The sequence below is a fragment of the Barbus barbus genome, assembly GCF_936440315.1.
Source record: "Barbus barbus genome assembly, chromosome: 26".
NCBI classification, from domain to species: Eukaryota; Metazoa; Chordata; class Actinopteri; order Cypriniformes; family Cyprinidae; genus Barbus; species Barbus barbus.
In genome coordinates, this window is record NC_136754.1 from 17,491,859 (window position 1) to 17,514,835 (window position 22,977).

The 22,977-nt window shown below is 36.7% G+C and overlaps 2 protein-coding genes across 9 annotated transcripts; one reads left to right on the forward strand and one right to left on the reverse strand.

Moving 5' to 3' along the window:
• Positions 1 to 1,171: 1,171 nt before the first annotated feature.
• Positions 1,172 to 17,564, reverse strand: LOC306845530 (polycomb complex protein BMI-1-B). 8 transcript variants are annotated; one of them, XM_079378393.1, is made up of 11 exons: positions 6,352 to 6,850; positions 5,617 to 5,709; positions 3,609 to 3,740; positions 3,394 to 3,490; positions 3,163 to 3,218; positions 3,015 to 3,062; positions 2,822 to 2,930; positions 2,664 to 2,706; positions 2,460 to 2,558; positions 2,308 to 2,388; positions 1,187 to 2,215 (listed from the first exon to the last, which is right to left on the reverse strand). In XM_079378393.1, the coding sequence occupies exons 3-11, from the start codon at positions 3,724 to 3,726 to the stop codon at positions 1,886 to 1,888; spliced, it is 981 nt and encodes a 326-aa protein (XP_079234519.1). In that variant the 5' UTR covers positions 3,727 to 3,740; positions 5,617 to 5,709; positions 6,352 to 6,850; the 3' UTR covers positions 1,187 to 1,885. The 8 variants fall into 8 exon arrangements, with proteins under 8 accessions (XP_079234521.1, XP_079234519.1, XP_079234522.1 ...); XM_079378395.1 differs by lacking the exons at positions 5,617 to 5,709; positions 6,352 to 6,850 and adding an exon at positions 4,330 to 4,467 and having other exon boundaries at positions 1,172 to 2,215; XM_079378396.1 differs by lacking the exons at positions 5,617 to 5,709; positions 6,352 to 6,850 and adding an exon at positions 17,191 to 17,564.
• Positions 11,055 to 21,128, forward strand: dnajc1 (DnaJ (Hsp40) homolog, subfamily C, member 1). Its single transcript, XM_079378392.1, has 12 exons — positions 11,055 to 11,392; positions 12,385 to 12,486; positions 12,607 to 12,653; positions 13,132 to 13,297; positions 13,914 to 14,011; positions 14,614 to 14,704; positions 14,798 to 14,888; positions 15,021 to 15,184; positions 15,268 to 15,387; positions 18,409 to 18,457; positions 18,594 to 19,039; positions 19,154 to 21,128. Exons 1-12 carry the CDS (start codon positions 11,240 to 11,242, stop codon positions 19,220 to 19,222), a joined length of 1,596 nt encoding a protein of 531 aa, XP_079234518.1. The 5' UTR covers positions 11,055 to 11,239; the 3' UTR covers positions 19,223 to 21,128.
• Positions 21,129 to 22,977: the final 1,849 nt, after the last annotated feature.

The window sequence follows — 22,977 nt, forward strand, 5'->3', positions numbered from 1 at the left end:
TATTTTTCAATATCAGTACTGTGTTTAATTAACAAGGCAAACCCAAAGGAAGCCCGCTTGAGCTCAACTACTCCAGAATAAATCGGTCCATATTTAAACTTTGCATTGCCACAGAAATATTAGAGCGATGAATTAGCAATTCGGCGTGTCAATTTATGTCTAAGACATTTTAACAAAGCTAAATGTATTTTACTTAACTTTTTGTTTATTTCTTTTTATACAAATATTATTCTTAACATTTAAAACGGAAGGTTTTACATTTCGATCAACACTGGCCACGCAGCCTACTGCCTCTAATTCTGACAGGACACTTCATTTATGAGATTATTCAAGCATGCTCTTAGATAAGAGATAACATTAATAAATACTGTATTTATTCAGAGATCATTGGTTGTTGGGCCTATTGATTTTGCTCAAATTATTGCGATTAACGAGACAGTGGGCCTAATAAATTGTTTTAAATTAGGAAAACGAAGGCTATCTGCAATCTACTAGATTTCTTAATATTTGTATATTTTCGGCAGGGTCCTGCGGTGTTTTGACGGGTAAATAAGGTGAGCGAGAGCGATCTGACACGGACAAGAAAGACAAGAGCAACAAACTTAGAGATAGGCTATTACCTTTACAACTATTAGCTAGGCCTTTATCAAACCTTTAACCTACTTTATGCAGTCAAAGCAAACTTGTAGCAAAAGAACCATTTTCAGTCGGCTATTTATTTAAGTCTTTAACGGGACTAGTCTTCTATAAACTTGTATTTTTGTGGGTTGCACCCGCACGGTCACTAGGCCATTTGTTGTTTGAACTATGGGTTAATAGTGTATGGAATATGCATGGAATCATATCTGCTGATCACAGAAAGACAGAAGTCAAAGCACACTTCCTGCTCTGAACTGTAAAATTCACGAAAGACCACATGTCCGTTCATAAGAGCATCATACGGCTTTCTTAGTCGTAAACTATTCGCCCACAAATATAAAATGTCACAGTTTTGCCCATTAAAATTTCTTTTAAATTATTTATATTTGTACAGCTAAAATAATAAATAAAATTTGTCAAGCAGCTTCCTTTGAAATAAGAAGCGAATTTATCCAAGGTCAAGGTTCTTGTCGCAGATTAAGCCCATCATAAACAACGTAGCTAATGGTGGTTTTGTTTTATCAAGGCCACACAATGTATTTAGTAATAAAAAAGTAAAATGTTTATTTAGACAAATGTTTCATATTGTACAACAGTAAATGATACATTGGCTTTAACAAATAACCGCTGAACAGATATGCAAAGCAAGAAAAAAATCTGAACTTCAGGCTATACGATGTCTTCTATCCTCTCGTGATAACAAATCGAGGGAGAAAAACAAAACAAAGGACTAGCCTACTTCTCAACTTGGCCAGCGTGTAGGCCTACATTAGCAGATCTTTTTTTTTTAATGACACTTTTTGGGTTTATCCAAGACTATACTGATGCTGAATTTCTGCCCTTTGCAAATTTTGTTTGCTGTTACGCGAATAAAATCAATACAATCTGGATAATCAAAACATTGCGCGTGCCGCCATGTGTTTTATTGAAGACTTCGTGTACAAGGAAATGATTTATATACATTGATGTTCTAATCTAAAATGAACAAGACAGTTTACAAAAACACTTAGATGCATTCTCCTTCTTGTTGAGTTTCCCTCAAGTACTCTTCACAATATTAGTTATGCCATAGCAATTAATACAAAATATAACACAAACAATGCTGTGTTACAAAGTTTTCACACGTGGTGGCAAAACAAATATATTTAAAAATTATATAAAAAATTGAAGAGGTGGTTTATAAAGAAAGCATCTACATCACAGCTCTGTTTGCAAGGGGTTGATGGCTTTGGCATCCATAAGCAAGTCACCCAAGAGAGTTGGAGCCATTATGAGACGTTTTGCAGACTTTGCTGCTGAAAGGAGTTTGGCCATTGTGGCCCACTTTGGCAGAGACCCCGTTAACGGTGGAGATATGGGGGAAGCTGGGATGTGAAGACTGAACAGGAGTGCTCGGGCTGGGCAGAGAGGAGGATGTGGATGGGGCGGCAGCAGCAGTCGGGCTGTTTGGTTTGTCACTGCTGGAATCGCTTTCTATATAAGGCCTTCTGCCACCGGTCATATCATCTCTTGGGCTGCTCAACTTCATTTTTTTGCAACCAGGCCGAACTCTATACTTCAATGGCAAGGGCCCGTTCTGGAAAATATCAACACGTTATTATCTTTGCAATTGGACTAAAATATAATAGCAGTTTAATGTGTTAAATATATACGATTTAATACTCCTACCCTTCTCCATGTGTAGATATAAGCAATATCCATAAGAGTATAATAATCTTTCAAAGGTTCATCTTCATACATAACTTCAATCTGAAAGAAAAATAGAATCTTAACAAAAACATGGCCACAAGTAAGACAAAAAAGTTTAGAGAGGAGATTACCTGAAAGGTACACGGTATATCCATTTTACTTCTGAGAAATTTTCTGAGATGCATTACTGTCATAGCTGCAGGGCATTGTAAGTACCGCTTTACATTCACCTAGAAAAATGAGAGCATTACTAAAATTCAACAAGTAGTCCACTATAACCCTTTAAAACTGACTTACAAGTTATAAAATATTTAATTTATTCAGAAATGAATTACCTCTTTTGTGGTTTCTTTTTCTTCTCCATCTTTACTGTCATTCCTGGTCATTTTAAGAGAAAATAATGAATGCAATGTCCAACTACAAAACTTTCATAAGCAACAAGAAAGTGATCTCTGTACACGCCACAAGGAGCATATACTGAACTGAAACCTACTTGTTCTGATCAAAAAACTCAATGGACAGACTGATGATCTCATCATCAGCAATGATTCTCTTGTCTTCATCTGCCACTTCTCCTCTGTCCTCATTTGAACCATTAGTAGCTGAAGGACAGAAATAATTACAACTTCTAGATAAAAAAAGAGTGCTTATGACTTAAAATATCAGTTACTATCTTAACATTTTACCATCAACTGGATGCTCCGCATAAAAATCTCTCCTTCGTTTCATCTCATCTGAATAACAAAAGCACAATAAATACAACACTATCGATTTAAGAATTTTTAAACACACAAATAATAAATAAACAATTAAAATGAACACAAAAAACCTTACTTTTGAACAGACCAGGCACCAGCTTGTAAACAATGTCTTGAAGGGTCTTATCTGACCTGAAATATACAACCATTTTTGAGGGGTATACAAACTGAGCCTTCTTTGATGTACAGTAATGTAAAGCTTTAATGTATTTTCTAGATGAACAAGCAACATGGATGTTTATTAAAAACATTGTATCAAAAATAGGCTATTTAATTCAAATAGGCTAAGGTAATCCCCAGCCATTACCTGATATTGAGGAGAGGTTTTGTTTTATGAACTTGGACATCACAAATTGGACAATATTTGCTGGTCTCCAGATACCTCACAATGCACATTTTGCAGACTGTCAAAACAACACGACAAATGACAAAATACCGTTTGACAGTCCAGTTTGAAGGGCCAACAAAGAAACGCATTAACGGTAAATAAGAATTAAATAATAGAGATTACGACAGACTTACATGAATGCAAACATTCAACAATGGTGGTCGCATCAATGAAGTATCCTCCACATAAAACGCACATCAAATGAGGATTTAGCTCCGTTATCTTGATTCTCGTTGTTCGGTGCATTGTCATGAGAGATCACAAACCTGATAACCAAAAAACAGTCATTAATATTTAGTCACAATTAGAAAAAATAAAGTCGGGTTATTAAGGTTAGAGGGTCCACTATTAGGCTATTTGAAGCGGACAAAAATGCGGCAAAGCCAGACAAAACACATCTAACGTTAGGCTGTTTTAACGTGTAATCCAATGACAATGAACTAGTGTTATTCAGAATTCATTACACCTTTGGTTAAACTCGTTTCAGGGTCCAAGGACAAGTTAAAACGGGTTTCTTTTATTTGCGCGGCTGCGTTCAGGTGAGAGTGAAGCCAAAAGACCACACGTACAGTTGCTATGACGACGGGTTGTAATTGGCATTGTGCCAGTCCCAACGGAACCGTATACCTCGGATGGTCCGGATCATTACAAATGACCAGAAATTCAACCGATTAACGGTGAAACGCCACCGCTTCCTCTCGACAACAGTGTTTCTCTGTAAAAAGCATGCGGCTACTTGAACGTGGCTGCCATTTTGATACAGAAAGCCCGTGTCCAAGCGAGTTCGCTCGCATGAGGCTGCGACCGGAGCACCACACACTGTTGTTTAAGAAGCGGTAAGTACGCTACTATCACCTGCTAAACACGTCGTACAACCATCATTTCAGCTCGCTTCGCTTCCAAATGTGAAAGAGAAAACAATGTGCTCTTCCCTGCCTTGCCGACGTCTTCAATGAGAAACAGTCAACGGAAGCTCGAGAGCTCTGTGATCCCGCTATCTCTCGGTATGTGTGGGTAACGTCAAATGTTCAAATATCAATATCCCGTGACTAATGTTCACTTATACACCGTCCTCTGTGAAGTGCTCAACGCATTGCCGTCAAATAAAATTAGACTCTCTACATTTCACACAGTCCAACCTTTAAATAGTTGCCCAGTAATTAAGAAATATGCCTGCTAGGCCTATAAAAGAAATACATAAAACAATATAAAGTAATTAATAGCGTTCTAATAGCGAACTTATACCATTAAAAAAAGTGCAGAACAACGCAGTTCAGTCAGTGATAAAAACCATTCAAAACACCTGTCAGAAAGTATTTCTGTACTTTTACTTCTTTAAGTAACAACTGTCGGTAAGGATCAAGTTAGACTGAATTATTTTACAAAGGCTAAGTTAATTTGTTGATCAGTTAGCAGAAAAAAGCTGGCCAAGTTCCCAGCAAAGGCGGAAAAAACAGGTGTGCTTTGGTTTGGCCCAAGACTTAACATATAGGCTCATGAAAACTCAGACTAATGTGGTTTAGTATCAGTATTTCATATTCAGATTACACTATATGACAGCACATGTAACACAAACGGAACTGTTGTCTTGTCTGTGAAGAAAGAAGAGGTCTGTCAAGGAAAGACTGTAGTTACAGTAAATCTGTCTGTTTAGCTACTGCTGATAACAGAGCCATATCTTGATATTATATTCGGGACTAGCCTACTATGATGTGTCTTCCTTTTACTGTCAGAAAGATGACTGCAAGCAAGCATTTTATGATTTGACTATGAAACTGATATTTGCGGTGTGGCAAAATGTGTGGAAAATATAGGCCCGTGTATAAGATTAATAACCTAAATAAATCAGTGAGGCACGGCACGGTGGATAGCTCAAACGGGAAAACAAAAGGAGGCTAAATCTGTCCGTATAACAGCTATCTTTTAAATATGGCAAGAAGCATGATTTGGCAATAGAGAACTAGGCTAACAACCGATGTTACAATATTTACATTATCTAATTTCTTGGATGGAGTTATCAAAAATATTTTTATGAACTATGACGAGGTGAGTCACATTCGGTTAACAACTGACTGATTAATAAAGACAATCTATATTGTATATATAAACTAACGGGGAAAAAACAACATTTAAAAATCAAACCTTAGAATTAGGACTCTTGTCCTACTTTGTCCAAAAAGAAAAAAAGGTTGGGTTCAGTCTGACGTGTCTTGGTCCAACCCAGTCTCACGGCAGCTGAATAATCGAGACAATGTTTTAGTGTTATTTTTAAAAGCTTAATACAAAACACAGAAGCCAAGTTACATTCAGTGGCAAATAAACAATTAATGAACAAGCTCGAAAACATAAGTTTAAAATAAGCAAAAATGTACAGCATCAAAACAATGTTCTGTTCAGCCTGACCCGCAAATACGCACATGAATTTAAGTTAATAACATTAATCGACGATATCAAAACACGGTAAAGTAAATTTTTCCTAAATATACACTCTATAGACTACTCAACTCTATAAAATAAGAGATCTAATGTTTGATTTTCGAGCGTGGAGAAATAGAAGAAAGCGGTCACCCGTTAACACCTGCCCCAACTCGCCTGTTCTTCAGCGCGCGCCGAGTTTTAAGATTAAAAACAACACTTGAAGAGAACATATATATTTCAGTTTTACAAAGATGACATACTCGTTAACATGCATATTGTGTTAACATATGTCAACGGTTGCGTTTGATAAGAAATGCGACCAAACTGAAATGAAATTCGTACGTATAAGAAACACTCATACAAGAGGCAACATTGTTACTCTCGTCTCCTAAGAGAGAAAAGAAAACTAAAGCAAAAGAGCTCGCAACTCCGCTCTTTTGCACATTACAGCGTACATACCCGGTATATTTCGCGATGGTTTCTTAGCTTTGTTGTGGTAGACAATGAAACTTGAGAGTCGATCAGCAAAAAATGAATGCTACCGAAGCGGCCATCTTGGAATGAGCTGCAGACGCTGTCAATGGCTCTAACGTTTCACCGCCGTGCTCATTGTGGCCTTCTTGCGCAGTTGCACATAGGTTAATCACTCTTCGCCGACACTCTCCGATTTGATTTACAGATAAATCCACAGATTCCGGTCATAGATGGTAAATCCAGAGGCGCTGTTCTCCTGCACGGCGATCTGAAAAACACGGTGCCTGATGGTTCACGGCAAACTGACACGGTCCCCAAAATGGCTTAGTTCGACCGCCCCACTCCATCACGTGATCTCATTCCTTACGGGTAGCCTGGGAATTAGTAGTGGGGTATATCATCAATAGGGTACCCCTCTGACGGATGTCTTTGTCAAACCTCACCACCCACATCACCACTTCTGAAGAGGAAAATCCCTAGCAGTTTGGTCGGAACGATTCTTTGACTATAAGCAATGAAGAACATTTAGAAAAGCAGTATTTCTCTTTATTTTCACAAAAATCGCATGTAGTGCTAAATGCTCAAATGCAGAACAAGCAGACGGGTTATTTTGAATAAGTCAGAATTAGGCTGCATTTTAAAATGGCACAAGTTGGGCAAGCGGAATTAGGCAAGACGCTCTACATACTTTATCTATCTTTCAAGTCACGCTGCGTAAGATTTATCTTTTAGGCCTAATGGCCAACATATTCCCATAGCATTATGCAATTTATGCAGAATATACGCATTTTACTTCAATGACTGTACTGCGTTTATAAATGTAGCCTATATCAACAAGTAAAGCAAAAATTCGAAAATACATTTTTAAATTCCTAACTGTTGCTCGGTTTTTTTTTGGTTTTTTTGTTAGACTGTAGGCTACTTAAAATGTAAAGTTATTGTGCTTTCTGGTTAGAGATAACAATAGCTACACTCGCCTGCACGTCACGATAAAGCAGCTGCTTTTATTCACACTCTCTTGCTCAGTGGTTACAGTGAAGAAAAGTTGGCTCGTGAAATTATACTCAGTGCACAGATATCTTAATTATTTGTTTCTAACTGGCATGCCGTATAAGAGGCAAATATGTATCCTTTACAGCAATGTTTTGCTGCAATATTTCGCCAAATACAATATGTAATGTGTAGCCTATGCTACACTGAAATCACACTGAACCCTTGTCTCAAAAAAATAAAATAAAAAACATGGCGTTCTAAGCCAAGCCATCTTTTAGTAAATTACCATTATGGCTAATTCATTGACCAGTTTTCACTTTTTCTGTTTACAAATTCCAGAAACCGGTCACAATTTTTGGCATTTACCTTGATAGCGTTCTTATAGTGTAACAGGTCAAGTTCCATATATTTTTTCAGTGATTATTAGATAATCAGTGAAATTGTGAGCGCGCGTTAATGCGGTAGGTTGGTGTTTTTCTCTGTAGCACTGGACGGTATCTTCCCAGTTTAGGGCACTGCGTTCAGCTGCAAACCACACACGCAGGCTGCCTGCCATGACGTCAGCTGCTCTAATACAGGCACTTCAGCGAAAACAAAGAAGCTCAGCATGCTGGCGGAAACCCGAAGCACTTTAGCGTTAACCGTACCGGGGTCTGCAAAACCTTAAAGCTTCTACCCTACCAGTTTCACTCGTAATCTATCGCTACAATAAAAACATGCATTAACTCCGTGCATGAATCGAATTGGTCAAGGTAAATTGTAGGCTAGTGTCATTTTCTGACAAATTTACCGATTATATCTATACCTATTTCTTTATTCCGACTACAGATGTGACTCATCAAAATGGCCGTATCGCAGTCGCCTAGCGGGTGTTAATGCAGCAAGCCTTGAGCAACTCGAGAGATAACCTAATGCCCTCCTCTTCCAAAAACTAAAGTTATTGACAACTCCATAGCGTCTATGCATCATGGAAAACTACTCCAGTATTAAATACATTTGTGAAGAATAAATGCTTTCCACGGTTTTCTTAGCTATTACCCCATTCCTTGCGTAATTAATGTTGACCCGAATCTTGTTTAGCCTATACATCAATAAGCTACATAAACATTTTAAAGCACGCGGGCTCCTTTTGTCTTGTCATTTATTCGATCATTCTTAAGATCTTATGAAGACGATTTAAAGCGATTTATTATAACATATATAAATGGCAAATTAAACGAGATCATGTCTCAAAAATGACCATGCTCAGTGACTGCGTTTCCTCTTTTATCTTACCTATTTGGTTAAACTTTAATGACACTGTTGATTATTGATTGTTTACAGATTCAAAAATTGATTTGTGGACTGAATGGGAGCTGGAGGTCAGGACTTACAGATACAACCTCTTCGAGTTTGTGTTTAGTTGTCTTTGATGGTCTTAATCGAATGATGACGATTTCATGAATAAACATGAATATTGTTCCATTATGATATTAAGCTATAAGCACACGAATGAAACAACGTGTCGAGGAAAAAAAATCAGTATAGCCTATGTTAATATTATTGGCTTAATCATCCATAGAAATTTAACTTTAAACTTTAAACAACACCTCTCTGCGTGTCACTCACTAGTCATTTTTTCAGTGTTAAGACATTAATAAATTGTTTTTATGTTTTTTATATGACGTGTGCCTTATCTTATCAGCTCAACATGTTTTAATAAGTAGTATAGCTACTCAGCTCATAAATATTTTTTTTTTCTTCCTTTTCGATACTGACATTCTGTTTAGAAAGAAAAAAATCAAATGGCATTCAATTTTTTTCATGGCATTGACTAAATGGGGTGGAAAATAGAAGTGCAATCTTCCAAGTGTAAATACAGAATGACAAAGTGTAAACATTTTTTAATTATGATGCATTTAAAATATATAACTCACACAAACGCATAAGGGAAAAAAATACATTAATACATTTATTCATAAAAAGACTTTTACTTAGGCTATAAAAAATAAATAAAAAATAAAATGGAAATCAGACTAATTGTAAGCCTAACTGTTAACAGATCGCCAAAATTAACCACAATGGGCTAAGGACAGTAATCTTGTGAAAATACATTTTTTATTTCCTATTTATTTAGAGCCGGTATTTGGATTTTGCGCTTTATTGATTTAGGCTACTTAACATTTTAGGCGGTGGCAAATGCATGCATGATTTAAATTAATATAGACTATTTTGTATGTATGCTTAGCACGCAGTATTCCAAGAACTAATAACTGTATCAAGTGGTTAAACTTCAAGCTGTTATTCTTTGGTTTAATTGCAAAAAAGAAAAAGAAAAAAAGAAATCCCGTCACATCTTACGTCCCTAGGTCTGTGCCGACTCAACGACAACAGTTTAACAAACAAAGAAAATGGCTAAATGAAAGACTTTCCATTAAACTGAAAGACAATGGGGATGTATATTTTGTTTCAGAATTCCGTAGTTAGATAAGGCCAACCTCTGACAAAGACTATATTTCTATCCTTGCAAGCCCAACGACGCCCTCATGAGTTTCTCAGTGACAGAAGTGTAAATGTGATTCTTCATCTTGTTAAAGTTTTCTCAAAATAATTTCACAGAATTAAACATGTTTGCATAAATATGTTTGCATAGGCCTATGTCCTAATAACGACCAAATCAAAGGTACAAAACAATTAATCTCCGTTAGGCTAATTACAAATATATATAAATGATAAAATAATAATCATATACATTTTTTCCAAGACTTGTATTCACTGTAGACCATATGTAGGCTGCCAGTGACCGCAAATGGCTGATACAATTAAATCCGTTTAGATATTAAATGAATTATTTCGTAGGCCTGCATTTTAACAGTAGATTTGGTTTAGTTCTCCCTGCTTTATATGAAGTTTAGGCTAACTGTGAGCTTTCTCTGTCTAGCTATAGCTTAACATCCTAAAGTTTTGACTGTCTGATCTTTCAGTATTTTCACTTAGATATTTTCTTTGTCTCAAATCAGACTTTGTCGAGAAAAACATTAAGCGATAACATGTAATGAGTCGTGCTTAATATTACGCCACCACTGGATTGTTCACTCGAATACAGGCCTATTGCTGTCAGTATGACCGTTTTAATCACATGGACTTTTATCTGAACTTTATGGAACATGCTTGCTGTCGAAAAGAAACGGGACTAGCCCTGGCTATGTGACCATCTTTAGACTGAGAAGAGAGACGGTCAGTGAATTGAAACTGTTTAGATAGAATGTCAATGTCGCAAAATTGACCAACGATGAAAGGAGGTTAGGTTAATAGTAAGAGAAGTAGCCAACAAACAACGCTACAAGGGAGGAATAATTTTTATCCCTCTTAAAAACAAAAACAAAAACCCTAACAAAAAACAACTCCAATCTGTTCTAAAAGAATAGTGCGTTTCTACTGATGACATCACTTCTTTTACAAGAGATTAAAATAAAAAGACAAAAGATAGGCTAGATAATGTCATTACAGATGTGGAAAAGGCTGTAACGAGGCCATATCAGCTTATTTATTAATTTGGAAAAACACGCTACCTATCTATCAGGACACATATTGCACATATTACTTGATTTATAGTATTATGAAATATAATCGATACCACTAAAACTGAGATGCCCGGAGTCCTGAAAGTCCCCTGGTAAGGGTGTATATGACGCACGTGTCACTACAGAAGCTTCCATGTTTATTATTGGCTCCCGCTGTGGCGGCTGCGTGTGAAACGTGCTCTACGTAGAGCAGGCTGACTGAGCGATGGGCCCGTTTGAGCCAAAGAACGGGAAGATATGCTAAATTTGCCTCCAAACCAAGTTTGTCCGAATGGGTAGTAGGTAGTAAACCTTCTCAAACCTATTTAAAATCAGCAATGGCTTTGCCCGAGATCCTTACGTTAGTGTTGTTCTCCGGGCTGATCGTTATTCAGCCTTTGCCAACATTAGCATGGGACGCAGACCTGGAGCTTTTCGACCTAGTGGAGGAAATCCCCCAAACCTTCTATGAGTTCCTGTCGGTTAATCAGGTAAGAGCAATTTGATGTAATTCGCAAATTTATCATGCGTGCATTTGACTCGGTCATTCAAACTGTGTCGGTAAATGTGATCTGAACTTTAACATACAGCAGCACGCCGACGTAGATTTATCGCAGGGTCGCCTCCAGTGCGTTTACAGAGATTGCATTCTTAACAAAGCAACTCGAGCCGTTAGCTGAATAGCTTTCTTTAGCCCCACTATTATGTCTCCCGACTCGGGGTAAACGGACTCTGCCTCCCACGGAACCTGGACGGCGGTGGCCATTGACAAAGAAACCTCCCGGCTGTGGGCCTGCACAACACAACATGACGTGTCATTACTTGGCTCATTAATGGATGTTTTATTGTTATGCTGTAATTTCACTATTCGGTTGCGAAGTCATATTTGATGCATCGAAGAGCCCATGCTTTTATAATCATAACCACTATTCGTAAAAACTAGCATTTGGTTACACTTTATTTCCTACAGCGTCAGCCGTTAGTCAGGCATCTACCTTGCAGAAATTTGTTACCAATGCATTGCAGAAGAAATGCTAATTCTGTGCTAAAAAAAGATTGTAGCTCCGTTTCGGAACGTGCTAGCTAGTTTCTAGCTAGTCCAGAGTGGCAAACCAGCTACTGTGCTCCAGAAACCAGCTTAACCACATTGGTATCATCAGCTGGTATCTGGTTTGTTGCTAGTCCAAAATAGTCTACCAGTTACAGCTTGCAGTATAAGTTGCATATTACAGTTGGCAACACTGACAGTATGTTTATTGTAAGAAACTACAAAGGTAACACAACATTCTGCAGCTTTTATTGCTGTTATTTCATTTTGCCTGAAATGCCAAAGACAGTCCAAACACACAGTCTGTGACTGTTTTCATTTTTAAACAAACACTCACTGCAGTGAAGTCTCGAGTATAAGTGTTCCTGACTTTCTGTCAGTATTGGCAATAAAATGTTGTATGATGTTTATGTTCATGATTCTGTTTTTTTACAGGATGCATCCTCATCTGAGATCAGGAAGGCATATAGAAAGCTCTCTCTTACATTACACCCCGATAAAAATAAAGATGAAAATGCTGAAAACCAGTTTCGACAGGTAGGTGTTTTGTTAAATTTGAATGAAAGTTCTCTTTGGGTTAATGTAGATTGTGTTAATTGTTGCTTTTGGAATTCAGTGTATTACAATTGAAATATCTTCTCTGTCATCTCTTACTAGTTAGTAGCCATCTACGAAGTGCTCAAGGATGAGGAAAGACGACAAAGGTGAGGTGTTCTCATTATTTGCTTGTGGATATTTTTTTATTAATCCTAGACCAGCTGTTCTCGAGCTTTTTGACTTGAAGGCCTACGCACTACTTGTTGTCCAACACATTTAAGATTCTATTTGTTTGTTTTAATTAAAAAGTTATTAATTTGTAGTATGATTGTGTGTATTATTCTTATTATCATCTTTAAGTTAGTACTTCAAATTATTTATTAAAGTCATACTGTAGCATCCTTGAAGGTTGCTGAGGCCTCCTGGTTAAGCACCACTGTTCTAGTATAGCAGTGAAAAGCGTTTCTTATACACAAGTTCTTAGAGGTTCTTAAATAGTGATGAAATATGAGCTTTAATAATTTATTAAAATTATGCCCTTGAGTAAGTTCCCTAATCACTGTTTGTACCAGTGTGACTATGACTGGGGTCTTTGAACTGAATATTGCAATTGCTTTTAACAATAGTTTCTTACTACACTCACAGTTATGATGACATCCTGGTTAATGGGCTGCCAGACTGGAGGCAGCCTGTCTTCTACTATCGACGCGTTAGGAAGATGAGTAATGGAGAGTTGGGCTTCCTCCTCTTCCTCATTCTGACAGTGGGTCACTATGCCGTTATATGGTCCATCTACCTTGAGAAGCAGTTGGTAAGTGCTGAATTGTTGTAGGCTATAACACAGTTGTTGTCTTGTAATGCTAGCTTCTGTATCTCACCTAGCCAGACTTTCAGACTGACAGCAGAAGGTGTGGGCTCCATAGAGTCCTTCACTGACCAACATGTAGAGCAACCAACCACAGTTTTGTTCAGCATCATGTTTAGCGGCATGAAAATGGAAAGTCGATGTCCCTACGATAACAGACTGGCGTGCAATTAATTCAAGAACTTTGTGCAAGTTTACTGCAATAATGGTGCTCTGAACTTCACATGCATTTTAAAATCCAGCATTGTTTCTCATGAGCTTTCATTTTCACAGTTGTAAACATGACAGTTTTCTTCAGTAAGGGGGTTTGGCATCACAGCAGCTTTGTTTCGGACCGTTAAAGTACACGACACAAACATCTCCTGGAAGTCCTGTAGAATTCAACTAATTAGATGACGACTTTGAAAATCCCAAAATGCTTTCCATTTTCTGTGCCATGTGCATTAGATGTTCAGCCAGCGGTCTGTGGGGGTTGTCTGTGGCTGAGACTAGCTTTTGTAATACTAAATGTACTATACCATTCCCAGTGATCGCTGTTATTGATTGTCTTGATTCTTCTCAGGATGAACTTCTGAGCAGGAAGAAGAGGGAGAAGAAAAAGAAGCAAAGCAGTAAGATAACAGAAGAGATTAAGTCCTTGGCTCAGGACAAAAATGAGAGGTAAAGGAGTAAGAAAAAATAGAAATATTCCCTTTTATTTATATATAAATATATAAGTATCCATAAGCCAACATGTTTACTTGAGGTGCAAAATAAAGATAAAAACGTGTGGTATTTGATCTTGTTTTGATGATAAACTTGCTTCATTTTTATAAATTTCTCAGAAGATTCAACTTCTTGAACTTCGTGTATCTTGATTTAAGAATCCTTTGAACTGGAAAAACTAAACAAAAATACTGAGAAAGAGCATCACTTTTTTTGTAGGCACAGTAAAAATTATGGTTGTTTCGTTATTGTAGAGTTTGGGAACAAGCTATTTATTATTAACATTATTAAGCTGCTTTTTTGTGTGAAATGAATGAAAAAGTAATAGAGATCTGTTGGAAGTTGTTTTTGTTTTTTTTAATTTCAAGCATTATTATTATAACTTATCGTGTGCTCCCTACACATTTACATTTTGAGAACATTGACATACTGTTGCCTTTAAATTATTTCTTGAAGTTTCTGCATAAAGCCTGCAGAAACCATAACACTAGATGCTTTTTTTGTAAAAAATAAATGTTGACATTGGTACTCACAAATCTTTGCTTTATTTTTTGTAGATCTGACAGGCCACACTGGCATGACATTTTACCTCTCAAATTAAGCATCTGGTTGTACTATTCAGTGAAGTCTCTCCCTCATATCATACAGGTACTTTTCCACCAGATCTTATGTTTTTGATATGCATTTTCAAAATAGACACTCCAAGGCTAAAGCTGTAGCCATGATATGTTGTGTTTTTAGGATGTGAAGCAGTATTATAAAGATTATAAGGAAATGAAAGTAAAAGAGAAGGAGGAGGCAGAGGCTCTGGCAGAACAGGAAATGCATCAGAGTAAGATCACGATCACCCACAGTTATACATTACACTCTGACCTCTGCACATATATCCATACACGTTATTGTGATTGAGTTGTGACTTTGTGATCTGCAATAATACATGTTGCTGACTGATTTTGCTCTGCAGAAGAAAAACGGCCCAAGGTGAAGAAACCTAAAGTGGAGTTTCCAGTCTATGAACCCAAAACAAATGCTGCTTTTGTGCCAATTTATGATCAGGGAACATCTATTGAAGATATTGAGGATCAAATGGATGACTGGTTAGAAGACAAAAAACAGCAGAAGAAGAGCGTAAGTGTTTGTTTGTCTCTGCTCAAAGGACATTGATTTAAATTGGATGTATTGAATTAACCAATGGCTGGTGATGATTGTAGGCTCAAGAGTGGACGGAGGAGGATCTCAGCCAGCTCTCCCGCTGTATGGCCAAGTTTCCTGGTGGAACGCCAGGCCGGTGGGAGAAGATTGCTCATGAGTTAGGCAGATCAGTGACTGAGGTAAATCTCTAATTAGTACAGTTATGACTAGTAATTGACCCACAGCAGCTATAATGCTGAATCTGATTTTAACTGAACCAACAATGAAATGATTGAATAAGGATTGTTTACTATTGTTTTTTTTTTTTTTTTTTTTTTTTTTGCTTTACAGTGGAATTGAATTCTGAAAAGAATTAAATCACTGTAAAGCTGCTTTTAAACAATCTGTGTTGTGCAGGGGGGGATTGACTTGAGATGTATATAATGATCTTCTATAACAGGGGTTCTCAAAGTCTACATTCAAAGGTCCAAATCTGAATTTTCATCAGTGTCAAAGGTCTGGAACAATTGGTTATTACAAAATGTGTTTTTAATAAACATACATAACATATAACAAATAAACACTCATTTAAAAAAAAAGGTTCCCTTTGCATTCAAAATACTTTAATAACAAGTGCAAAAGTGGCAAAACAATTAATTTAAGTGTCAGCAGTAGAAGTCGACCTATAATGTTTTTTCTCTGGCCAATGCCGATATTTAGCAATCAGGGCAGCCTATGGCCGATATATGATGCTGATTTTTTTGGGCCGATTTTCTCTTTTTTTCCCTTTATATCAAAAGAGAGTTTGCGTAAATGGTTATTGCAGGGCACAAGATAGTAATAGTAGTAGTAGCCTAATTCATAGTAATAATACATGGCTCGAAACTTAAGCACCTTCTCAAAACAGTGAAGCATGCTTTTTTGTTTATGTTTGCTGACAGACATCAGTGTTTCCCGCAGACTAGCAAATGCAAGTTGATTCTCTGCCAGCAGGAGGCGCTGTTGGAGCGTGATATATAGCTGTTTCCCCGGTAACGACTGTAATCAAATAAGCGCTACTTTATCAGCCATTACAGGAAAGACCAAATGAAAATTGACATCAAAGCTTTTCTGAAGAAAACGGACGGTTCTTTTAAAAGATACATTCATATAAAAACACCCGCGCAGCATTTTATTTTTGAAACGCGCAGTGCTCAGTTTATTCAACGAAGTATAAGCCTTTTGGAAAATCTATTTGTAGCGGTCAGTTTTGATATTGTGACAAGCCGCCACAAATAAATGTATACACTGGGCACTGCTATAAGACAAATTGCCATAACATAAGTGATAGCAAAACAAAACAAAAAAATAAAAATATTAGCGGTGAAATGTCGCCCGATTACGTCAAACGTCATACGCTCACTCACTGGATGTCATGATGACAACAAATGTCATGAAGGAAAAGTTTCAATATCTCGCCTGCAATTTCGGACCTTCTCCAAAAGACATAAAAAAATAAGAATAAATAAACAAATGATTTACAAGTTTAACGTGCGTTTATCAAAGTAGGAAATATAATTAGTGTTCTTGAAATATGAAATAGAAGCGGGTCCGGATTGAATTCCCTCCGGATCCGGACCGGTGTTCGGACTTTGAGAAGCACTGTTCTACAATAATAGAAATTTCAATTTAAAGGGGTCATGACATGGATTTATTATTTTAATATGTTGCTTGAGATTTGCTTTTAATGTTAAAAGTTTTTTGCACATTAAAAACATGAATATGTGGAAAAATGATAATTTTCAACCCTCATTCTGAACTTCTCTCAGAAACAGGCTGTTTTTAAGAGTCCTTCTCAGTAATCCGCCACTGTTATGATTGGCTAACTTCATTGCATAGCAAACAGTATCAACACCCCCTCGCTATTGCATGTTTTGACAACACGATAAAAATAAAACGGTCATTTCCAGACAAAGCAATATGAAATAATTTACTTACGGTTGTAGTCATATCTAGTAACTTACCGCTTCATCTTTCTTCAAATGTTTATTTGTGAGCTCCCCATAAAACTGTGCTCGTTTACAAAACAACATGCTCCGATCATTGCTTCGACACGATCCGGGGTGCCATTGAAAATAAACTATCCACTTGTTTCTTAAGCTGGGATCCTTCTGATATCTGTACAAAGACGCGAACGAGCTGTTTAAACCAAACGCGTCAAAGCAAACGTTCTTCCTCTTAATTTGTCCTCGCGACAGACTCATGCGCGTGGACTGTGTCAGAAAGTGAACGCGCATCTGTGTACTGTATCCAGTGTGGACAAGATAGCGGCAGTGACTGTAATTTCTATATGTTTTTGACGCGACGTGACACTCGCTCCCAGTGTTAACAGCTGAACGCCGGTGGGCGGGGCATATGTCTACGCGTTGCTCTGGGGGCGGTGTTTATACAAACGACGGGTTATTACATAAATGATTTTTTTTATTGATGTTGAGGATATTTTAAGTTATGAAACTTGCAGGATGTACTAAGCAGACAAAGACCTCTTCTCTATCAAAAGATCAAGGGAAACTTGGTTTCTCGTCATGACCCCTTTATGATAGAAAATTTACTAAAATATTTTGTTTAACATTTAACCCGTGTTACACGAATAACTACATAACACGCATAACGAAATCTTTTCTAAAAAAAAACACACATCTGTTTAATTAAATACATGTGGATAGTAGCATTTCCTGACTGTTTAGTTTTGTTCACACAAGAAGAAAAATACTACAATTTAAAAGTTTGGTTTCAGAAATAATTTTAATAAGCAAGAATCAATTAAATTGATCAATAGTGACAGTGAGATTTCTATTTAAAATATATGCTGTCCATCTGAGCTTTGTTCATCAGAGAATCCTGAAAAAATGTCATGGTTTCCACAAAAATATTAAGTAGCACAATTGTTTTCAACATTGATAATAATAAATGTTTCTTGAGCAACAAATCAGCATATTAGAGTAATTTCTGAAGGATCATGGGACACTAAGAACTAAAGTAATGGCTTCTGAAAATTTAGCTTTGCCATCACAGGAATAAAATACATTATTTTATATTTTACATATTTTATATATTACATTTGACACATTTTACAGTTATTTTAAATTGTAATATTGCACAGAAATAAATGTTTAAAAATCTGGTACATAAATGTGTGAAGTACCACTGTAACCAATAATCATTTTGGTATACCTTTACAGGTGACAGCAAAGGTGAAGCAAGTCAAAGACTGTGTCACCAATACATCAGGTAAGCTGTTTGTTTCATTCAAAAAATTGGAATCAGATTTCACCTACAGTGTATGATATATCACCTACTGTGACGTATTATCAGGCATATCTTTCAGACACTTTTCTTTCTCTCTGCACACTTTCTTTATTTCTAGGGTTGGTGAAGCTTTCTGAGCTGAAGGGTGGTGCAGTCATGGGAAAGAGTTCCAGAGCCGCCACAGTGCCGGACAGTCTGATGACCCAACGAGAGGAGCACTTCGAGCAGCAGCCGGAGGATTCAGCAGAGCCTGCTGGGGCAGAGGACTCTGAGAGCAAAGCACTCAGAAGACGGACAAAAAAGTCTGTGGCTGGGGTCGCTGGAACTGGAGCAGCGGAGGAGAGAGTGAAAGGACGCAGACAAAGAGACTTCGACCCCACGGCTGTAGATGACGACAGTGAAGATGAGAAGAAACCATCAACCTCAAAAGAAAAACCCAGTGCTGCTGAAGATGTCTGGACACAGAACCAGCAGAAGCTTTTGGAGCTGGCCTTACAGCAATACCCACGGGGCACCACTGAACGCTGGGACAAGATTGCTAAGGTGGTGCCTGGGAAAACCAAGGTGAGCATCAATGTTCTCACCCTCAGTCATTGGAAAATTTATTTAAATTGACATTTAACTGCATATAAAAGCTGGATTTCACATTAATGAATTGATTCTCTTTAACCTATTTAGGAGGAGTGCATGTCCCGTTATAAACTGTTGGCGGAGCTGATTCAGAAACGGAAGCAGGCTAAGAGCTGACTCCTGATCTTCAGTATTTCACCGTACCTCTCACCTGCTTGTTATGTGCCTTAATGCAACCCTACGTCCTGTTGTCAGACTATGTGCCATGTTCAGTCTGAATCGTCAGCATTAATCATTGGAGAGATCCAAACTGCACATTTAAAGAAGGTTTTATTTATTTTAATATCTGTTTCAGATTTTTTGTTTTTTGTTTCTCTATGCAACCAGACAGTTTGAAGAGCAAAAGAGATGCATTTTAATTTTTTTCCCCCAGTTTTGAAACATTGTTTTTCAGAAGCACCGTGTGTTGTGCTATAATCTGTTTTGGTCATATGTTACAACAAAGTATTTGCATATAATATGCAATGAGTCCTAGTCTCTCTTGTGGTGATTACTCTGCTTCAGCACATATTGGCGCATACATTTTAAAGAGCATGACACGGTTATCTTTATATGTTGCCTTTATGTAGATTTGAATTAAATCAAGTGATTTTTTTTGCAGCCAGGGATGTTTACACAATATTGTGCTTCCTGTATACATTTTGACGTGCAGTTTCTTTAGTTCTTGTAAAGAACTTTATCAACGTACGCCAAATTCCAAAGTTTTGAATCAGACTTTCTCAAACAACTACAGATAAATGGAATTATTTTGTCTATAATGTAAACTGATAAAAGTATTTAAATTTCACCAAATTTCAAGTTCATTTTATTTGCAGCAGCTTTCTAAATATAGCTATGGCTTGATGTTTCTAAGAGCAATTTCCATAATGCATTAGTTCAGAGTGTAAGGTCATTTAGTGGAGTAGGAAGATGAGGCCAAAGGATGAAAAATAAATGAACCCCATTATGAAAGGCAAAGAGATGTTCTTGTTAATTATTAGTTTTAGATGTTTTTAAAATTATGAAATTATTGCAATTGTAAATAGTAGCATTTTCAAGTTATTTCCAGTGTCGGTGATAATGACATGGAGAGTGTTATTTTTTATTTTTTTAAATACAGCTAATGTAGGCTTAATTATTTAGGATTAGGAACACTTTACAACCTGCTGAGGACAGTTTGATTTATAATCAACACACAAATGAAAAGTCTGCTGCCCTCATGTGGCTGTGAGAAGAAATGCAGCTACTTTGCACCAGCCATTAATTGTTTTGCTTTGTTTGCAGTTGTTTTACCAACCTGACCGGACACATTTTCAGCTCTGTTCAAACCTCTGAATGTCACAAACATGTGGCTTCCAATCACACAGCTATATCGCTCATTGCTCTATAACTGATTTAAGATCCGAGTATTAATGTCATTGATGGAAGTTTCGTATTTTGTAAAAACAAATGCTTACTTTTAATGTGATAATCTCCAGGGAAATACTTAGAACAAATGAAGTAAACAGGAGAAAGAGGGGCATTTAAATCAATAAAACATGGCGTTATTCATTTTTAATCTACTTAATTTATTTCAGATGTTAAAGTGTGATGTTCACCTTGAAATGTTGGTTCAGTTATTGTCAATATCTTTAACCCTACAAAGTCTGCTGTATCAATGTTTGATACGTTCATGCCTCTAAATTATCAACATGTTCAAAACTTTGCTGAAAAACTGCTGTACTCAATCCATACAATAATTTTTGCCATATAAATAACAGCAACTACACCAAGTTGCATATTTCTGCTGCGTTTGGGCTTCTGAATAAAATGTAGATGTGTTTTTTTCCCCTCCTTGAGCTATGTGAGTCATACAAGCCTGATGTATCAAATATGATACATAATCTAAAACATAATGTTTATTATTATTTAATATGGCCAGATTTACAGGATTAAATAAGATGAATGCTTATCCTGTTAGACATCCATAAAGCAAAGCTTAAGATCAGATACTTTTTTATATAGAACAATACAGAATTGGAATAAACAAAGATTTTTTGATGGTAAATTTGTTCATATGATATTTTTAGTCGAGACAAAGGCTGGTCGTGTTGTTGTCCACCAGATGGCTCTCTTACACTCTTATTCTTTGCACAACAGAGCATCTTTTGTAACTTAAAAGTTAGAAGACGCCACCTCCTGACCTGGCTCTATAGAGGGTACTTCAAACCACACACTCCACTCATATCAAGACTTTGCTTATTCACGCTGTTTGAAAGCCATTATTGTAGTTTGACAGTCTTCGCCTGAATTATTGGCTGTCAGATTGTGCTCAAGTCCAGCAATCCTGCTCTCGGAGTTCTTTCTCTCATGGATCATCAACATGATTCTGAACAGTACCTGGCTGGTCTTGTGGGATAGAGAGTAAGTTGTGGGCAGCCAACATGTTTTGTGCCATAATCATAGTTTTGCATGGCGCTTTGCCTGTTGTTTTGTGAAATGTCTGTCTCAGAATGTCACGTGTTTGTCTTTTATTGATTCAGATTGATGGTAAAGGCAATTAAAAACATAAAACTGGGAATGATTTCATGATGTCATGATCATGTGTCAAGGTTATATCAAATAATTTGAACATTTTATGACAAGGCAAGTTTAGCTGTCATGTGGTGTAACTCCAGAAACGAGTGAATAATACAGGAAATTCGTAAAAACGCTGAAAAAATATATTTAAAATTGTTTAAAAAAATAATGATTAAGATGTGTATTCAAATGTATGGTTAGGTTAAGAATAATAAATTATTACTTTTTACTTGTTGGTTACCCCACATGACATTTTTAGAGAAACCTTTCTTCAAAATGGTATAAAACTAAATCATTTTAAGTCTTCTTTAATTTGTGATTGACTCATATTTAAGATACGTGTTCTTCTACAGGGTTACAGTTGAAAACTTTCTAATAGAGAAGCACGTCCGTTAAATCCTCACCGTTTACCCTGTGATTATCTATGCTCTAATTGGAAGTCTAAGCAAGCATTACATCCCAGCAGGACCTGGCCGGAACACCATCTTTTCAAGTTAGTCAATGATAAACACATCCATGTCTTTTTGGTTAACTATAAATAGAGCATTGTTAACCTGTTACCCTGCGCCCCTATTTTTGAGCATTTTGTAAAAAACGATATAACCAAATAAAAATGTCTGTAGCTCTTGAACCCTAAGGTCTATATTTAAAAATCTGGTGTTGTTTGAAACTAGACACTTGATCCTTTGTTACTCTAGAGTCATAATAACTCAAAATTAGTATAGCAATAGAGTAAAACAAGGTAAAATATACATGAAATTGACTCGCGATATGTTTTAATGAAGCTCACTAAGGGAAAAATGGATGAGACTTTCATGCCAAAGGCCTGAAAACACCATAAAGATAAAGCTGAACATCTGACCATGTTTTGATTCAAATTTGAGGATGATACTCCCAAAAATGTAGTTTCTGTAAGCTTTTATTTAAAAAAAATCTAGGCGTCCTTTCAAAAAAGCCATTTGGAGACCCCAAATAGACACTTTGTAAACAAATGTCCAAATGAGTCAAAACTACATAATACATATATGTATATCAATTCAGAACTGCTCTGCCCACCAAAACACACAATAAAAAACTATTTCTGAACAGCATTTGTAGTGCTGACTCATTTAGTCATTTGGTTAGTCTACAAATGGCATTTTTGAAAAAAAACGCCTAAATATTTCCTGAAATAAAATATGAAATAATAATTTTTTTATAGGTAAAGACTTACAGAAAGTACATCTTTATGGTATTTCATTTCAAGAAAAGCTTTGGAAAAGTCATTTGGATATTTTATTTCAAGAAAAGTCTAGGAATCCTTTCAAAAATGCTATTTAGAGACTCCATAAGAC

Coding starts and splice junctions, on each gene's coding strand:
- LOC306845530 (XM_079378395.1), bottom strand. CDS start 3,726: ATGACAATGCACCGAACAACGAGAATCAAGATAACGGAGCTAAATCCT. Junction 3,491..3,608: donor TGTTGAATGTTTGCATTCAT/GTAAGTCTGTCG, acceptor TTGTTTTGACAG/TCTGCAAAATGTGCATTGTG. Junction 2,559..2,663: donor AAAAAGAAACCACAAAAGAG/GTAATTCATTTC, acceptor TCATTTTTCTAG/GTGAATGTAAAGCGGTACTT.
- dnajc1 (XM_079378392.1), top strand. CDS start 11,240: ATGGCTTTGCCCGAGATCCTTACGTTAGTGTTGTTCTCCGGGCTGATC. Junction 12,487..12,606: donor CTGAAAACCAGTTTCGACAG/GTAGGTGTTTTG, acceptor ATCTCTTACTAG/TTAGTAGCCATCTACGAAGT. Junction 13,298..13,913: donor TCTACCTTGAGAAGCAGTTG/GTAAGTGCTGAA, acceptor GATTCTTCTCAG/GATGAACTTCTGAGCAGGAA.